The 14,374-nt window shown below is 39.1% G+C and overlaps 1 protein-coding gene across 15 annotated transcripts in view; it reads left to right on the top strand.

Moving 5' to 3' along the window:
- The window catches only part of ADAMTS3 (ADAM metallopeptidase with thrombospondin type 1 motif 3), a 486,980-nt gene that overhangs the window by 259,851 nt on the left and 212,755 nt on the right, over nt 1-14,374 (top strand). The window contains exon 1 of one of the 15 annotated variants that reach the window (XM_072941234.1): nt 304-379. The exons of the other annotated variants lie outside the window; for them this stretch is intronic. Within the exon in view, the coding sequence (XP_072797335.1) occupies nt 326-379 (54 nt within the window). The 5' untranslated portion in view covers nt 304-325. Of the gene's footprint in view, nt 1-303; nt 380-14,374 lie in introns of those variants that run through there. 15 annotated transcript variants of the gene reach the window in all.

The following is a 14,374-nucleotide window of genomic DNA, read 5'->3' as shown; positions in this document are numbered from 1 at the left end:
CTTGATTCCAATAGCAACTTATCCCTCTTTACACGCTCTGAAGATGGGAGGTATTTTTATTTATTTTGTATCTCCAGATGTTATTTGAAGAGCGTGTCAGTGTTTATGCCTCTTCCCTTCACAGTTGACTCCAAGTCTTTGTTCAAAAAGAGCAACCATTTTTCCTCGTATGGTTGCCAGGCTGCTGTTTCTTGGGAGTTTAGAGCTATTCTTTGTCGTCTCTCTTCCGAGGGTTCTCAGAATGCTCCTTGCAGTCCTGCTTGTAATGATTTTGCCTTGGCAGGTCCTCCAGCAACACCTTGAACGCTCTTCTGCGGCCCTCCCCATGCGTGAACACAGCCCAGAGGAGTTATGGTGCTATACGTTTTACCAAATGCTGGTCAGTTCCTGGTTGTAGGCTCTGTCTGGGGGGTCTTGTACTGCCTCTTGATGTTCCGTGGGGTTTTAGGAATCAGCACAGGAAACTGAATAGTGTGTGGCAGGTCCAAGTAGGCAAGTTGGACTTTGTCAGTTTAGGATTCGACTGTCGCGTCTGGTGCTGGACCATTTACTCTGGGCTTGGAAGGCACGAGGGATCTCTCCAGTTCCTCTCGTTTCACACAAACATTCAACAGACCTGGATTAACTAGGTCGTTGAATTACAAAGTGGAAAGAAAGCACATTCTGGAAGACTAAGCTTAAAGTATTTTCTAAGAGAGCGTGATTCAATACTACTCAGATAATAAAGGAAATAAATGACATAAAGGTAGTTTTATAATAGTTCTAAGTAAAATATATTGAGTATTAAACCTCATTCAGTGTTATTGTTTAGTTTTTATAGCATAAAAATTATGTACATTTTATCTCCTCAGTTTAGATTGAAGCTTGGGATATAAGATTTGAGGCTTGAAGATAAGTTTAAGGAAGACAAAAGGCAAAGAATTTTAATGGTTTATCATAGTGATTTTTAAACTTGACTTAGCAATGAGTATTTTTCTTACTGTGCATGTCAAATTATCTAATCATATAGATACAGAAATCTGGGACAATAACGAGTTGTTATAAGGAAGAGGAAAATGGATACAGAACATGACTGAACGTTGATTATTAGGATTGATTCCTCATTTTTAAGATATAGTGTTAGCTACTGACATCATGTGTATGTTGATATAGTGTGTGTGTGTGTATACAGCAGTACCAGTGTATACTACAAGTATCCATTTGTTCCATTCTTTGATCTGCTAATTAATTAATTAATTAATTAAAAGATATTTGTAGGAAGCCAGTTATGGGCCAAGCGCTATTGCAGGCACTGTGAAATGGTGAAGGAATGATCATAATCACCGTTCTCATGGAGCTCAAAGATGATAAATTTGCCGGAGATTTTAAGTGTCAAAGTATCTGGCATATATGCATGTGTGTACATGTATATGTATATATATGCACATGTGTTTAAATAGTGTTTAGCTTTAAAAAATTATGGTAAAGGGAAGTATCTTCTGGAGAGATTTTATGAGTGGGGACAGTTTCAAACCAAACATAAGTGATTCAGGCCTTGAGCTTGATCCAGGGAAAGGGTGGGGTCTGGCCTACAGCAGGCTGTGCTGACTCTGTGGGTACACAGAGGCAGAAGCCTTTCCTAGAGTCCAGCTCAGAGCAGCTATGAGCTTGGGAGGAAGAATAAAGATAGTGGTGGGAGAGACAGCGTCATAGAGAGCAGATGGTTACACTGGAGGGGTAATGCCAGTGGCTACTTCATTAAGCTGGGGACAAGTTCTTAAAATTGCAGAGTTGCACTGGACGGGGTACACCTCTTAGCAGAGATGAAACAGGAAGTGAAATTGATGGGAATGTAAATAAATTTGGCTGATTAGCTGATTCCTCAACCCTTTTTGTTCCTTTAACTTGCTATATAGGGATTTAAGCTTGACCTTCTTGACCTGAGGAAGGGAAGCAGGGCTACTGAGATAACAGAGATGCCTGAGGATTAACCTGACGGGCTATAAAGCCATTGCCCTGGGAAGCTCTGAGATTATAGTCAAATCCAAGTTTCCTGGTAGAAAGCACAGCCACTCCTGGCCTGAACATACCAGTGGGAAGATCCCTGTCCAGCAAGTGTAAAGTTGTCTCCTGCTATGGAGGAGAATGGCAGTGAAGCCCTACCTGGTGTCAGTGGGATTCCAGGGATTTGATTTTCTACATGTGTCCTTTGACACTCTTGCTCATAGGAAGGGAGCATGGGCATTGATTTTTCATTTCCATTAGAGAGTTCTTAGCATGACCTTTGCCCTGAGTGAAATTCCTTACCTCTTTATTTTTATTTTTTATTTTTTGATCTATGTGTTTATTACTTATTTCTAACACCTAGAATATTGCCTGGCGTAGTGGGCACTCAGTAAATATTTGTGAATGATTGAATGATTCAAATGAGACACTCTGTGCTTTTTCCTATGTGCCGTTTTACTCCTGAACTTTAATTTATGAAACTGTGACAACTGTTGTCTTTAGATCTTTAAAGGCCTTTAAAAATGTATGGATTTATTCTTTTAACTTAGCCATGTTCCAAGTACAGGTTGAGAAATAAATTAATTGCAACAGAGTGCAGTGTTCCTGTATGTGTCCATGTCTGCAAGGCTGTGTGGAAGCATACGGCGAGGTGTAAGATGGTGGTTGTTGCTGCTACACAGTGGTGGTCATTCAGACCCATATCACTGACTTGGGGCACCTACAGCAGGCTGAGAGCAGGAAAATGAACCTAATCAGTCAGGCTGCTTCCCGATGTGCTCAGAGGAAGTGTGCGTCTCACTTTGGCCTCAGTCTGGCCTTAGACCCCTTTCCTCTTTTTTCTCTAATGCTACCTTGTTTAAGTTTGAAATGGGCAGTGGACTGAGACAGAATTAATTCTTATTAAACAGAATTCTTTAATTAAAAAATTAGTGCTGTTCAAATTGTCTCTGTAGACTCAGGTTTTTGACAAGATACATGCAGAGAGTGAGACTATATACAGAAACTTTTTGAACAATATAACAGTTATTATATTTGTATTGGATCTAATAATTTTTTTTAAAAGTTGGGGCTGGTGTTTTCTGGGTTTTTTTTTTCATTTCATTTTTCTAGTAGTTAGTTTTTCAAAATTATAGGTCTGAGACCAACTGGGGAGAAAAGAAACTTTTTTTCCTCCAGATAGTTTGAAAAGCAAGCAGTAAGGCTCAGCTATTTTTAATCCCTTGGTCATCAGAAACTTGACTGAAATAGGTAGATTTTACTTATTCCAGGTACCTGTATGAAACGACAAGAAAGTTATTTTAACACAGGCATTATTGAGAAGGATAGAAAAATGCTGTGAGTGACATTCAGAGCCGTGGTCTAGAATGTGACTAGGCTTAGATATGCATAATGACTAAATTATTATTCTGTGGGTTTCTGAAATCAACATCAAAGTCTTCTGCAGGGAGGAACTGACAGTGACTCTCAGCCAGTGTGGCCAAGGATATCTCTTCCTGTCTAACATGACCTTTTCCTGTTCTTTGCCAAGATTATCATTTATGAGTGGCTGCTAATTCTTTACCAATTCCAGCTTTATGCCTGCTCTAGTCTGTCCTATTTATGGGTGAGAATTTATGGGTGAGATTATTGCAATGTTCAATCATGGGATTGTCCTTGTTTTCTGACAACATTCAATTTTTTACAAAGCCTGCTTCTCTAGAACCTCTTCCAAATTACTCATCCAAAGCCTACACCCTGTTAATAGGTTCTTTCTAAAGCTCTCTCACTGAGAGGCTCGCGATTCTCTCTGGTGTGCGCTCAGCTCCGTGCAACATGTAATAAACCCAGCTTGTCAACTGGAGATGTGTTCCTCGTGGTCCTTGGCCTGAGGCTGGAGACATGCTTTTCCTCTCTGCTTCTGTGTCTCTGAAGTGAGAGTCCAGTGGTCAGGAGTCACGGTGATGGCAGGCGTTTCACACACTTCTGAGCGCGAAGACACGTCTGCCTGGGAATCCCTGTTGAAAGTAGGTTTCTTTATTCCACGGAGCCCTGGCACTTGCCCTGTAACACCATTCAGTCTCCCCTGTGAGTAGTGGTGGCTCACAGTCATATTTTGTGGTCTTCAGATTTGCCAAAATAAAGGGTCACTTGGTTAGTGGGCTTTATGTCATGTATTCACAACATAAGGAAACTGGATTTTTCTGGACTTGCTAGAACAATATTGCTGTGTTAATTCTCCTGGATTACCATCAGTGGAAACTGATTGGGAGTGGAAGAACTGACTGGTGTGGGCTGATTTTACAATCAAGGGAGCTTATCTGGGACAGAAGTTTTCAGTTTTTTTTTTTTTTTAACATTTGGGATTCTCCTTCAAATGAAATCACTGGGGGTTACCTAACAAAATAATACGTAAAATGGGTAAGCTCAGGGAGGGCCAGGTGAAAACACAGGTAGAGATGCTCTTCCTCCTGCCTGTTGCTCACTCCAGACCACTCGTAGGCACCCTGGGGCATCTATCGGGGATCTTCTGTATTAGAGCAGGGGTCTCGGAAGCTTGAAGTTAACCATCTGGGGACCATAAACAGAACCTCTTTTCTAAAATATCTGGTAGTCACATCTGATTAGTATTGCAGTTATCTGATCCTTTTTAGATTTGGGGCATGGCCAGATGAAGTCTTTGTGGACAGCTGCAAATTTACAAGGAAAACAGTCTTAAGACTTCTTTGCCTTAAGACTTATGCTTTGGGACTTGGTCTCTTCAAATATATGTTCTTGCCATGCTTATTTCCATAAGTCCAGTTCCAGAGACACTTTTTAAAAAGTCTGTTTTAAAAGGTATTGTGAGCCAATGTGCTTGGGCTTGAGAACATTTGACTGGAGATTATAAATACCACTCAATCTGGTAAATGAAATGTTTCATACTAAAAATAGGTCCAAATCTGTAGCTATTTATAGTGGACTCAGGGTTTTCAAGGACTGATCTTAGATGCTGACATTTGAATGTCTGCTTTTATAAGGCAAACCTGACCGTTAAAGGCCAGGCACCTGCCACCTTTTTCTCCCATGGAACATGTCTGTCGAAGGTGTCATGTATTTTACTGAAGGCACAGAGGGAGATGTATGTTTTCACGGTTTTCATGCTGATGTGAGAAGTCTCAGAAGGTCTGAGGAATAAAGGACTGAAATTTTGTTTCACTTCTCGGCACCTACACGAGGCTGTTTTATCAGTGCAGGATTAGAAGACACTCCGAATAGCAGTGCAGGATTAGAAGACACTCTGAGCCCCCATACCTTGTAATTTCCAGAAGTTGAAGGGGAAAAGTGGTTAAGTGTCCTCTAATTTAACTAGTTTGGGAGAACCAGTACCATGACAAGTCCTCACTACTTCTCACCTGAGATTTAGCCAAGTTGTGGCCCTACAGTGTTAATCCTCGTGGTGAGTAGTGCCTGCCTGGGCTGGGTCTGGGCTGTGGATACATTTCCCAGCCTGCCTCCTTTCTCAAGTGCATAGGCAGCCAGTTTGTGCTTGGCCAGGGTGAAGAAGGAAGGTTTGGCAAAGTCCTTGATCATTTTTCACATTTTGCATCTAATTTGCATCAACCCAGAGTCATGCATATGTCAAGCCTTTTCCAGATTTTTTGGCTATAATTCTCTTGTGTAATTTAGTCGATCTTATAGAAAAAATATCCAAGGATGTGAGTTTGGAATAAAGTTGGAAGTGAAAAAAAAAAAAGTCTAAGTGTTTTCAGATTTTGAACTTATTTCTTTTTAATAGTTATTTTGTAGTTAATCTAAACTATTCATGTTTGTTTATAAGTACCACTTGGTCAGCTTATGATTTGATTTACATCAATTTGATTATGATTCATTTCCCATTATCTTGTCTAACTTTGGTATAGTACATTTTTTAATTAAGTTTAAAGATGAGTTAAAAATTGAGAAAGAAAGTAAATGTGATATTACACATACTTCTTTGCATAGGGATGGAAAAACAGAAAGTAAAAGGGGAGGGGAAGTGCTTTTTCTTTCCGCTCTTGGTCTGGGAAGTAATGCTTGCTAGTCTTCTCAGTGCCTTGGCAACTAGGGCTTCATTATACACCTAATACCGAGTTTTAGATACTCAAGACATGCTTCAGGAACTGTGAAATAGTGATGACCACATCTTTAATATCTTCTTCTGGATAAATTATCTTTAAAACAAGAACAAAAGCGCAGTGAGATATTGATATGAGGCCCTTGTGCATAATCAGGCTTTGAGGTCACAGAGATCTTGTAAATGAAACCCCACCTCAAGGTTCTTAACCGTAAAAACTGTGTTATTCATTTGTCTTAATAATCTTTGGCTTTGGGAATAGTGATCAGTCAATAAAGCATTTTGAAAAGCTAAGATATGTAGAGTGTAGACTAATTGCTGTGGGGAATACTGAGACATAACCTTTGTCTTCCAAGAGTGCTGGAAATAAGACATGCAAAAGCAAAACCAAAGTACAAGGCAGAATGTTTTAAACTCTCTAAGACTAGAAGAGATGGGCTGTGAGACTCTGGATGATGGAAAGATTGCTTCTGCCTTGAAGGATGGTAGAAAGTTCCTGGAGAAAGCAATATTTGTGACATCAGACAATTGAAAAGAGAACCATGTATGTGAAAGCGATCACTGATGATGGCAGAGGATGGGATGGCGAGGAGGAAGAGGAGCCTCTGAGGAAAGTAGGGGGTTTTGTGATGGCCATTAAAACGAAGAGACGATGGGTAAGTTGATTTCATGAACTCTGTAACATATATAATGAATACACGGGAGAACCAAAGTAGTCTTGGTCAGTATTTACCTTAATGTAGGATCAAATATGATACGAGAGAGAGAGAGAGAAGGAGGGTAAATCCTAGAGGTGTGTCTCAAGGCTGAAATCAGTGGCTGTGTAGGTGATATTGACAGGCTTGCCCGGGCATTCAGGATGAGAGAGAGGCAAGGATTCCTGTTCCTTGATTATGTTGTTTTCTTCCTAGAAAAGTTTTGCTGAAGTCATGGGACCTTCTTCTGTGGAGTTTAGGGAGGTTTTTTTTTTTTTCCTCTCAGTAACTTTTTTCTCAGATTTGTTCCCCACATGTTCTCTTAAGAGGGTTATGAACATTGAATTTAAAAACTCTGACTTCTCCCGTCATCAGCCTTCAGCCTTTCAAGTTTGGTGAATTAAGTGCCTTGTTTAGTAAACCTCTTTCTATGGCTGAACTTTCTTCCATCTGAAATGTTTTCCTCACTTTCTTATTGTATTTACTATATGTTCTTATGCCTTACATCTTTCTGCTCTCTCAGGAGAATCTCTAATATTGTTTTAGTGACTTGTTTACAGCATAAAGAGTAATTTGATCAGCTCTACCTAACTTCCAAAAAAACAAAACATATAAGAATAACTCTATCAGTAAATGAGTTGCTTTTGATATTAAATTCCATTTTATTTTATGTCATTTAACATATTTACAATACTTATATGAGTGTGTGTGTATGGAAATATATGTATATATGCATACATAAATATTTATACACACATAAACACACAAATGTATACACATACGCACACATCTATATGAAAAACCATAGAAAAGGCAGAGAAAATCAGTGTGTAATTACATGCTTTGATTCAAAGGCCAGTGACAAATTTGTTGTTAGGTCTTTAGTACTGGCGGCAGAGCTGGATTGGCCCTCAGGTCTGTGGACAACAAAGCGCCTAGTGGTTCCCATGCCTCAGGCTACCTGAATGCGCTCCTCATGATGTGGGTGGCTGACAGGGAGGCCAGGACATGAATTAACATGTATATTTTTAATACTGTTAGAAATATAGAGAGATTAATCAGAAATGCAATTGAAAAAGGAGGTTTTATCTTACTATTGTCAGTCTATGACAATGAAATTAAAAAAAATATTTTGGAGAAAAAAACCCAATTGTACTTTTTGTTAAGGTAGGCAGATTTGAATTCTCTGTCTCTAAAATAAGAAATTTTAAACACTTGTTTTTTTTTCATTTATTTTCAAAGGAGTTGATTACTTTTTGAGCAATATTAGACTTCGCTAAATGTGTCAAGAGATTATCATTGCTCTTATTGTGGTTTAATTGTCAATTCTTTGATAAACAGTTTCAAATCTTCCATAACTATAACAAATTTCTAAAAATTCTGATTTATTGATTGAAGAAACAGGGATATATGATTGCACTGATGTCTAAGTCCAGAGTCAGTAGTCTTAAAGAAAAAGAAAGACAGTATATAGTCTGATCAGTTTTGAAAAGCATTATCTAGATGGTTATAGTTTACTTTTATAAAATATTTAGAAGATACTAAATTTAGAGCTTTATAGTACAAACGATCAATAAACACCAAAGAGGAATAGCAGCCAAACTAAGTGCTTTTAGAGTTATGATACTTTGGAAGAGTTCAGTTTGGTAAAATCTAAGTGCTGTTGATGAAAGAAGTGAAAATTTTGTAAAATGGTTGAGGGAAATGGTTCATGCTGGGAGCGGGCATGGTGTTGGTTTAGAATCAGGGAAACCTGGACTCCACTTTCAGTTCTACTGCCTATCAGCCTTGTGACCTTCAACAAGTTATTTAACCTTTTGGAAGTCTTTTTCCTTCCGTAAAGTGGGGAAAGTAATGCTTGTTAGGTCAAGGCCTTACCGGAATGTTAATGCATCTTTCACACAGCCTAGCTCTAGGAAGTTGCTGATTGTTGCTACAATCCCTTTCTTTCTTTTTCCATTTATTATAATTACTTGTCCTTAATATTTTCATAATTAGTAATAATGATGATGAGGATTAAGTTTGCAAAATAAAAAAGGCTGCAGTTATCTAACTCAGCCTGTGACCTGACTTACGGAAAACACAGTCTCCTGTGAAGTGAATACTTTGGGGGAAAATCCTGTAATTTTCGGATCACTTTCTCCACCTGATACAGGGCTCCTTTAGCATCCTCTTCTCTGAGGGACGCTCTGATCTGTGCTCTCCTGAAGATTCTTAAGGATGGGAGACTCACTCCTTTCCATCTTCTTTATATACATATAAACTCTGCCATGTAGAAAGTTCTTGCTTAGATTCTATTTAGAAATATAAAGTGAAAATATCTTGTTCCGTGTATTAGCATCTTCAGAGTTGATAAAGGTGATGGTAACTGTGATTGACCTCTTACTGTTGTTATTATTATTATAATACTTCAGTTTTATACAGTTGACCACTCAGTCATTCAGTGCGTCTATGACACAGCATACTACTCCTGCTTTAGAAACATTTCCCTTTGGTGGTGTGGTATAGCCATGGATGGAATGGAATGGAATTAATGAGGCGTAAGTCATAATTTTAACATCCCTCTCAGGCCTTTTGTTTTGCTCAGATATTTTAAATTATGAATCTCAGAATGAGACATTTTGGGGATAAAGAGTTTGGTGGCATTAGGTGGTATATACTGTTGCTCAGGGTCTGATTTTCTTATCTTGTTTCTTTCATATCTCCTATTTGGTGATGTTGGTTAATATGCTATGCTATCTTATATCTATTTTTTTCCAGTCTAGAATCTTCCATTAAAAAAAAAGCATACAGCAGAGAGGATGCATTATCTACAGGTCTATGGAGGCAATTGGGATGGGGGGTGGAGATAAAGGTGGCATGGTGAGTCCCTAGCTTCAACTACCAGAAAATGCATTTTTGAACTAAAATGGCATATTAAAGTAGACTTTTGGGGGTCCTGGCGAGTTTTTGATTAGCTGATAGAACTTTCCAATCCCAATTTAAAACATATGAGATTTCTGGAAGGCCTGCTTCTGTCCGATGGTGTCCTTCAATATGGAAGATCTTTATAGATTGAGAGGACTGTGCTGTTAGAAGCTTGGGTGTCATGTGAATATAGCGGGACCCAGTCTGAGCAAGTAAGCCCAAAAGAAAATGAAGAACAGCACTTAGAGAGAGATTCTGCAAATGTTAGCAACCCAAACACAGTGGGAAACGTTTTATTTAGCATTATCTGTGAAATGTGATGCTTTCTAACATAGTGATTGGAATCTTGGGGTAGTACTTCCTTTGGGCTTGCAGGATATTTGATCTTGCTTATAGGGTGCCAATATGTCATGCTTTCCTGCCTGGCTTCATATAGTCCTTTATTTTGCATACCTGGCTCTGAGGATGGTATTAACTGGCTGCCAGGACAAGAAAACAGACCAAGCATAGTGATGTGGGCCCAGATAAAATTAAGTCACCGTGAGAGCTCTGTTTCTGTTTGGTCAGCTGCACATCATTGTCACATTTGGCTTGAACTATGGTACCACACCAAGACCTAGCATAATGGTGGGGGAGGTCTCTGGAAACCTAGTGTATTGGCCCTAGACCTTAACCATTAAACTAAAAATTTTAGGGAGAGTTTTTTTTTTCTATGTGCTGTGCTTGGAAACATTTTAGAAACATGTTAACCTATGAAGATGTTTAAATTAAATTTGGGCTGTACTCATGAAACTACCTTGTTATTTTCCCCATGCTTAAAAATTAGGGGTTTGAATTAGATCTGTGATTTTTTTGTTGTTGTTCTACCTGTTGGATCTTATGTTTTGAAATATTTTGTAAACCAGATAAATGATTTATCAAGTAATTAATCATTTAACCTATCTATTAATAATCAAAAAATAATAATACAAAATTGTGCTGGTCTAAGTCCCCAGTGAGTACAAATTACCCTCCCTCTGTACTGGTTGATGATCTTTTCTAATAAAAAGATTAAATTGTTCATTGACCTGTACTGTTCTGTTCAGCCTTATGACGTAGAGACAGTCATTCGCAGATCTGCATTGCTGCCTCCACTGGTCCCTAGGAGCCCAGCGACCTAAAATTAGGAAACTGCTGACTATAAGCTTCCTGAGATTCCTTCTGGAACTGTTGTTCTTTGACTCTGTAACTAAGTTTGTGTTCTGTTTATCCTTACGGACAGTGCAGTCCTGGCCCAAGGGAGAAATCAAAACATCACACTGACCATTATTCATTAATCCTAGTTTGGAGTGGAAATTGCATGTGTGAGTATTACCTTTGAGATATGATTACTTTCTAATAATGCTTTTTCTTCCTTTCTTTCTTTCTTTTTTTTTTTTTAGTTTATTTTTAATCCACTAAGTATGCACAAATCCTGTGTTCTTGAAGACTTCAAAGAACCTAACTGCTATTACCATTTTGGGAGATGTTACAGCTTGACTCCTAATGCAATGTGGAAATAATCAGCTTAGAGAGAAATCTGCCGATCTGTCTACCTACCTATCTACACGTGCGTGTGTATATTAGAGAAATATATTTAGAAGTTTATAAAACATTAAGAGCAGAAGGGACTGCCCCTTGGATATGCTGTACGGGAGGACCAAGTTACCTCAGCATAGCAATGTTGTGCCAGCTCTGTTGATGCAGCCGTTTCCCTGGGAGAGTTCCTCATACATTGCATTTGAGGAATAGGTAACCGGTGCTGAGAACCATCATTCTTCCCAAGGGGCCTCTAACCTTAGTGTGCATCAGAACCTCCTGCGGGCTTGTTGAAACATTGCTTGCTAGGTGCCACCTCACAGTTTCTGATTTAGTAGGTTTGCAGAAGGACCTGAAAGCTTACATTTCTAACATGATCTCAGTCAGTGCCAGACACCATAACTCAGCTGTCTGCTTCTTGTTTGTGTGTAGGGATACTGGATACTAGTTTTTCCCAGCTGATCTGCTTTCTCTGGTAAAAAAAGTTCGAACTTTTTCTTTCTTTTGGTCTGTAATGCTGTCTTGGCCCTTGCCCACTGCCCAGTCATAATTCCAGCCAGTTTGACTCAGCACCTGTCAGTCCCAGATTGGATTAACTGTGCACAACTACAACTTCCTCTCTTGGTCCCCTTGCCCGGAGGCTGCATGTACATTGGAAGCACTGGTAAGCGCTATCTCCTGAGGCCAAGCTCTGGCAGAATACAGAAACTGTGAACTTGGACAAACCGCTTAATGTGTCTGATCCTTGGATTCCTCTTTTGATTCATGTAAAGATTTCCCAATGGTAGGTGGAGCTTGTATCCTCATTTTAATTTATTCAGTAGCCAGCAGTCACTATGAAGTGCTTGTAAGTTTCTGAAGTTACTTTGCTTTCAAGAACTGGTGGCGGGACTGTGCTGTGGGGCAGCACAGAGACCTTGAGGTCTTCAGTCATCCTGTGCTTTAACAGTCTGGGGCCATCACACTTTTTGGGCTCTCGTGAATCAACCATGTACTCTGTCCATACACCAGCTCAGTGCTACACTGAGCTGTATCTCCACTCTCAACCTAGATGATCTCATGTGATTTTGTGGCTTCAGATATCATCAATTAGTAATGACTCCGTGGGTCTGGCCCTGACTTCTTCCCTGAGCTCTAGACTTTTACGTGTGTCTTGCTTCCCATTCAGCTTCTGCACTTGGATGTCAGGTAGCTGTCTCAAACTTAAAGGTGCTGAAGACCGTCCCTTAACAGCTACCCCTGTGTGACTTCCTCCAAACAGAAAAGTTTGAGCCATAATTCTCAGGCCGCAAATATAGGCTTATGCTAGACTCCTCTTTCCCTCTTGTCTTTCATAAAACCCATGCATAAATCTTTAGATTGTTCTCTAAAATATATTCTGAATCTACATATGAAATCTCCAATGCTACAGCTTTGGTTTAAACCATTATCCCATTATCGTTTCTCCCCTGGATACTACAATGACCTCCTGGAGGTTTGCGTTTTGCTTTTTTTTGGTTCATTTGTTTCTCTGTTCATCCTTTACATAGAAGTTGAAGTGACCTTTCTAAATGTGATGAACTTTTCTTTGTTTAAAAGCTTTCAGTTGCTTCCCATTAAAATTCACATTCTTGCCATGACTTTTAAGACCCTATGTCAGTAGTTCTAATAAGCACTGTGTCTCATAATCACCTAAAGAGCTTTTAAAAAAATACAGATGCCGAAACCCCAGCCCAGCGATATAGATGCATTTGGTATGGAGTAAAGCTCAGCGTAAGTAGACTAAATACTGCTCTAGATGTTTCTTTTCTTTTCTTTTTAAACATTTTTTATTGAGTTATAGTCATTTTACAATGTTGTGTCAAATTCCAGTGTAGAGCACAATTTTTCAGTTATACATGAACATACATATATTCATTGTCACATTTTTTTTCTCTGTGAGCTACCATAAGATCTTGTATATATTTCCCTGTGCTATACAGTATAATCTTGTTGATCTATTCTACATATGCCTGTCAGTATCTACAAATTCTGGACTACAGTCTATCCCTTCCCACCCTCCACCCCTTGGCAACCGCAAGTTTGTATTCTATGTCTATGAGTCTGTTTCTGTTTTGTATTTATCTAGATGTTTCTAATGTGCAACTTGAGTTGACAATCATTGTTCTATCCAGGAGGCCTTTAACCTTAGTGGACATGAGATGGCTTGTTAAAACATAGATTTCTAGGTGCCACATGAGGGTTTCTATTTCAGTAGATCTGCAGAGGAGCCTGAAAATTTGCATTCCTAGCAAGTTCCCAGATGACCCTACGTTTGGAGAACCACTGTTCTGCAAGATCTGGTCTTGGCATTTTTCTCTGATATCATTCCCTTGTTCGCTACGTTCAGCCCCTCTGGTCTTCCTTTGTCTTTCAAATCCAAATTTTTTCTGTCTCTAGCCCTTTGGAAATGTTGTTTTTTTTGTCTTAGAACATTCTTTTCTAGATCGTTAAATAGAGAGTCCTACTCATCATTTGGGTGTTAACTTAAATTCCATTTCCTCAAAGAGGACTTTTTTGGCCTTCTAGCTAAAACAGAAACCTTGATCACTTTACACTATGGTAGTGTTTTCAATCTTACTTGTAGCCATTATTGGCATCTAAAATTTATCTTGAATTTGTTTTTTTACATTTATTGTTGGGGGCTCTCTCTACTGAGGACGAGGGCTCTTTCCTCTGGGTCTTGTGCCACAATGCGTGGCACACAGTGTTTGCTCAACAAATCATTATCGACAAACTGAATGATGTGAATATTGGCATGGGGAATTGATTACCACTTTTGAAAGGTGAATTATAGACCTTCCTTAATGTGTTTAGATTTCCCAGTGTGTAACTTTCACACACGAAGGGAGTGCTATGAACTTGAAAGTTTAAGGTTCCTAAGGTTTCGTGTAAATCAATTCCATCCTCCTGAATAGTGTTTTAATGCTGTGGTTTCATAAGTAAGCTTTTTCTTTCCCCTTCTCATTCTCCATATCTTCTTCTTTTACATATGAGCCAGTGAAGGGGCAATATCATTTTAATGTAAGCCCACACTTGAGATCAACACCAGAGTCGAGGTACAGTGCATCTCTTAAATTAATTTACTTCTGTGAAGCAACGGAAACGTATAGAAATCAGCACGGCAATGTGTTGCTTA

Source organism: Vicugna pacos, chromosome 2 (genome assembly GCF_048564905.1).
Source record: "Vicugna pacos chromosome 2, VicPac4, whole genome shotgun sequence".
NCBI classification, from domain to species: Eukaryota; Metazoa; Chordata; class Mammalia; order Artiodactyla; family Camelidae; genus Vicugna; species Vicugna pacos.
The sequence above is the reverse complement of the archived record's forward strand: the minus strand, read 5'-3'. Positions and strand labels throughout refer to the sequence as shown.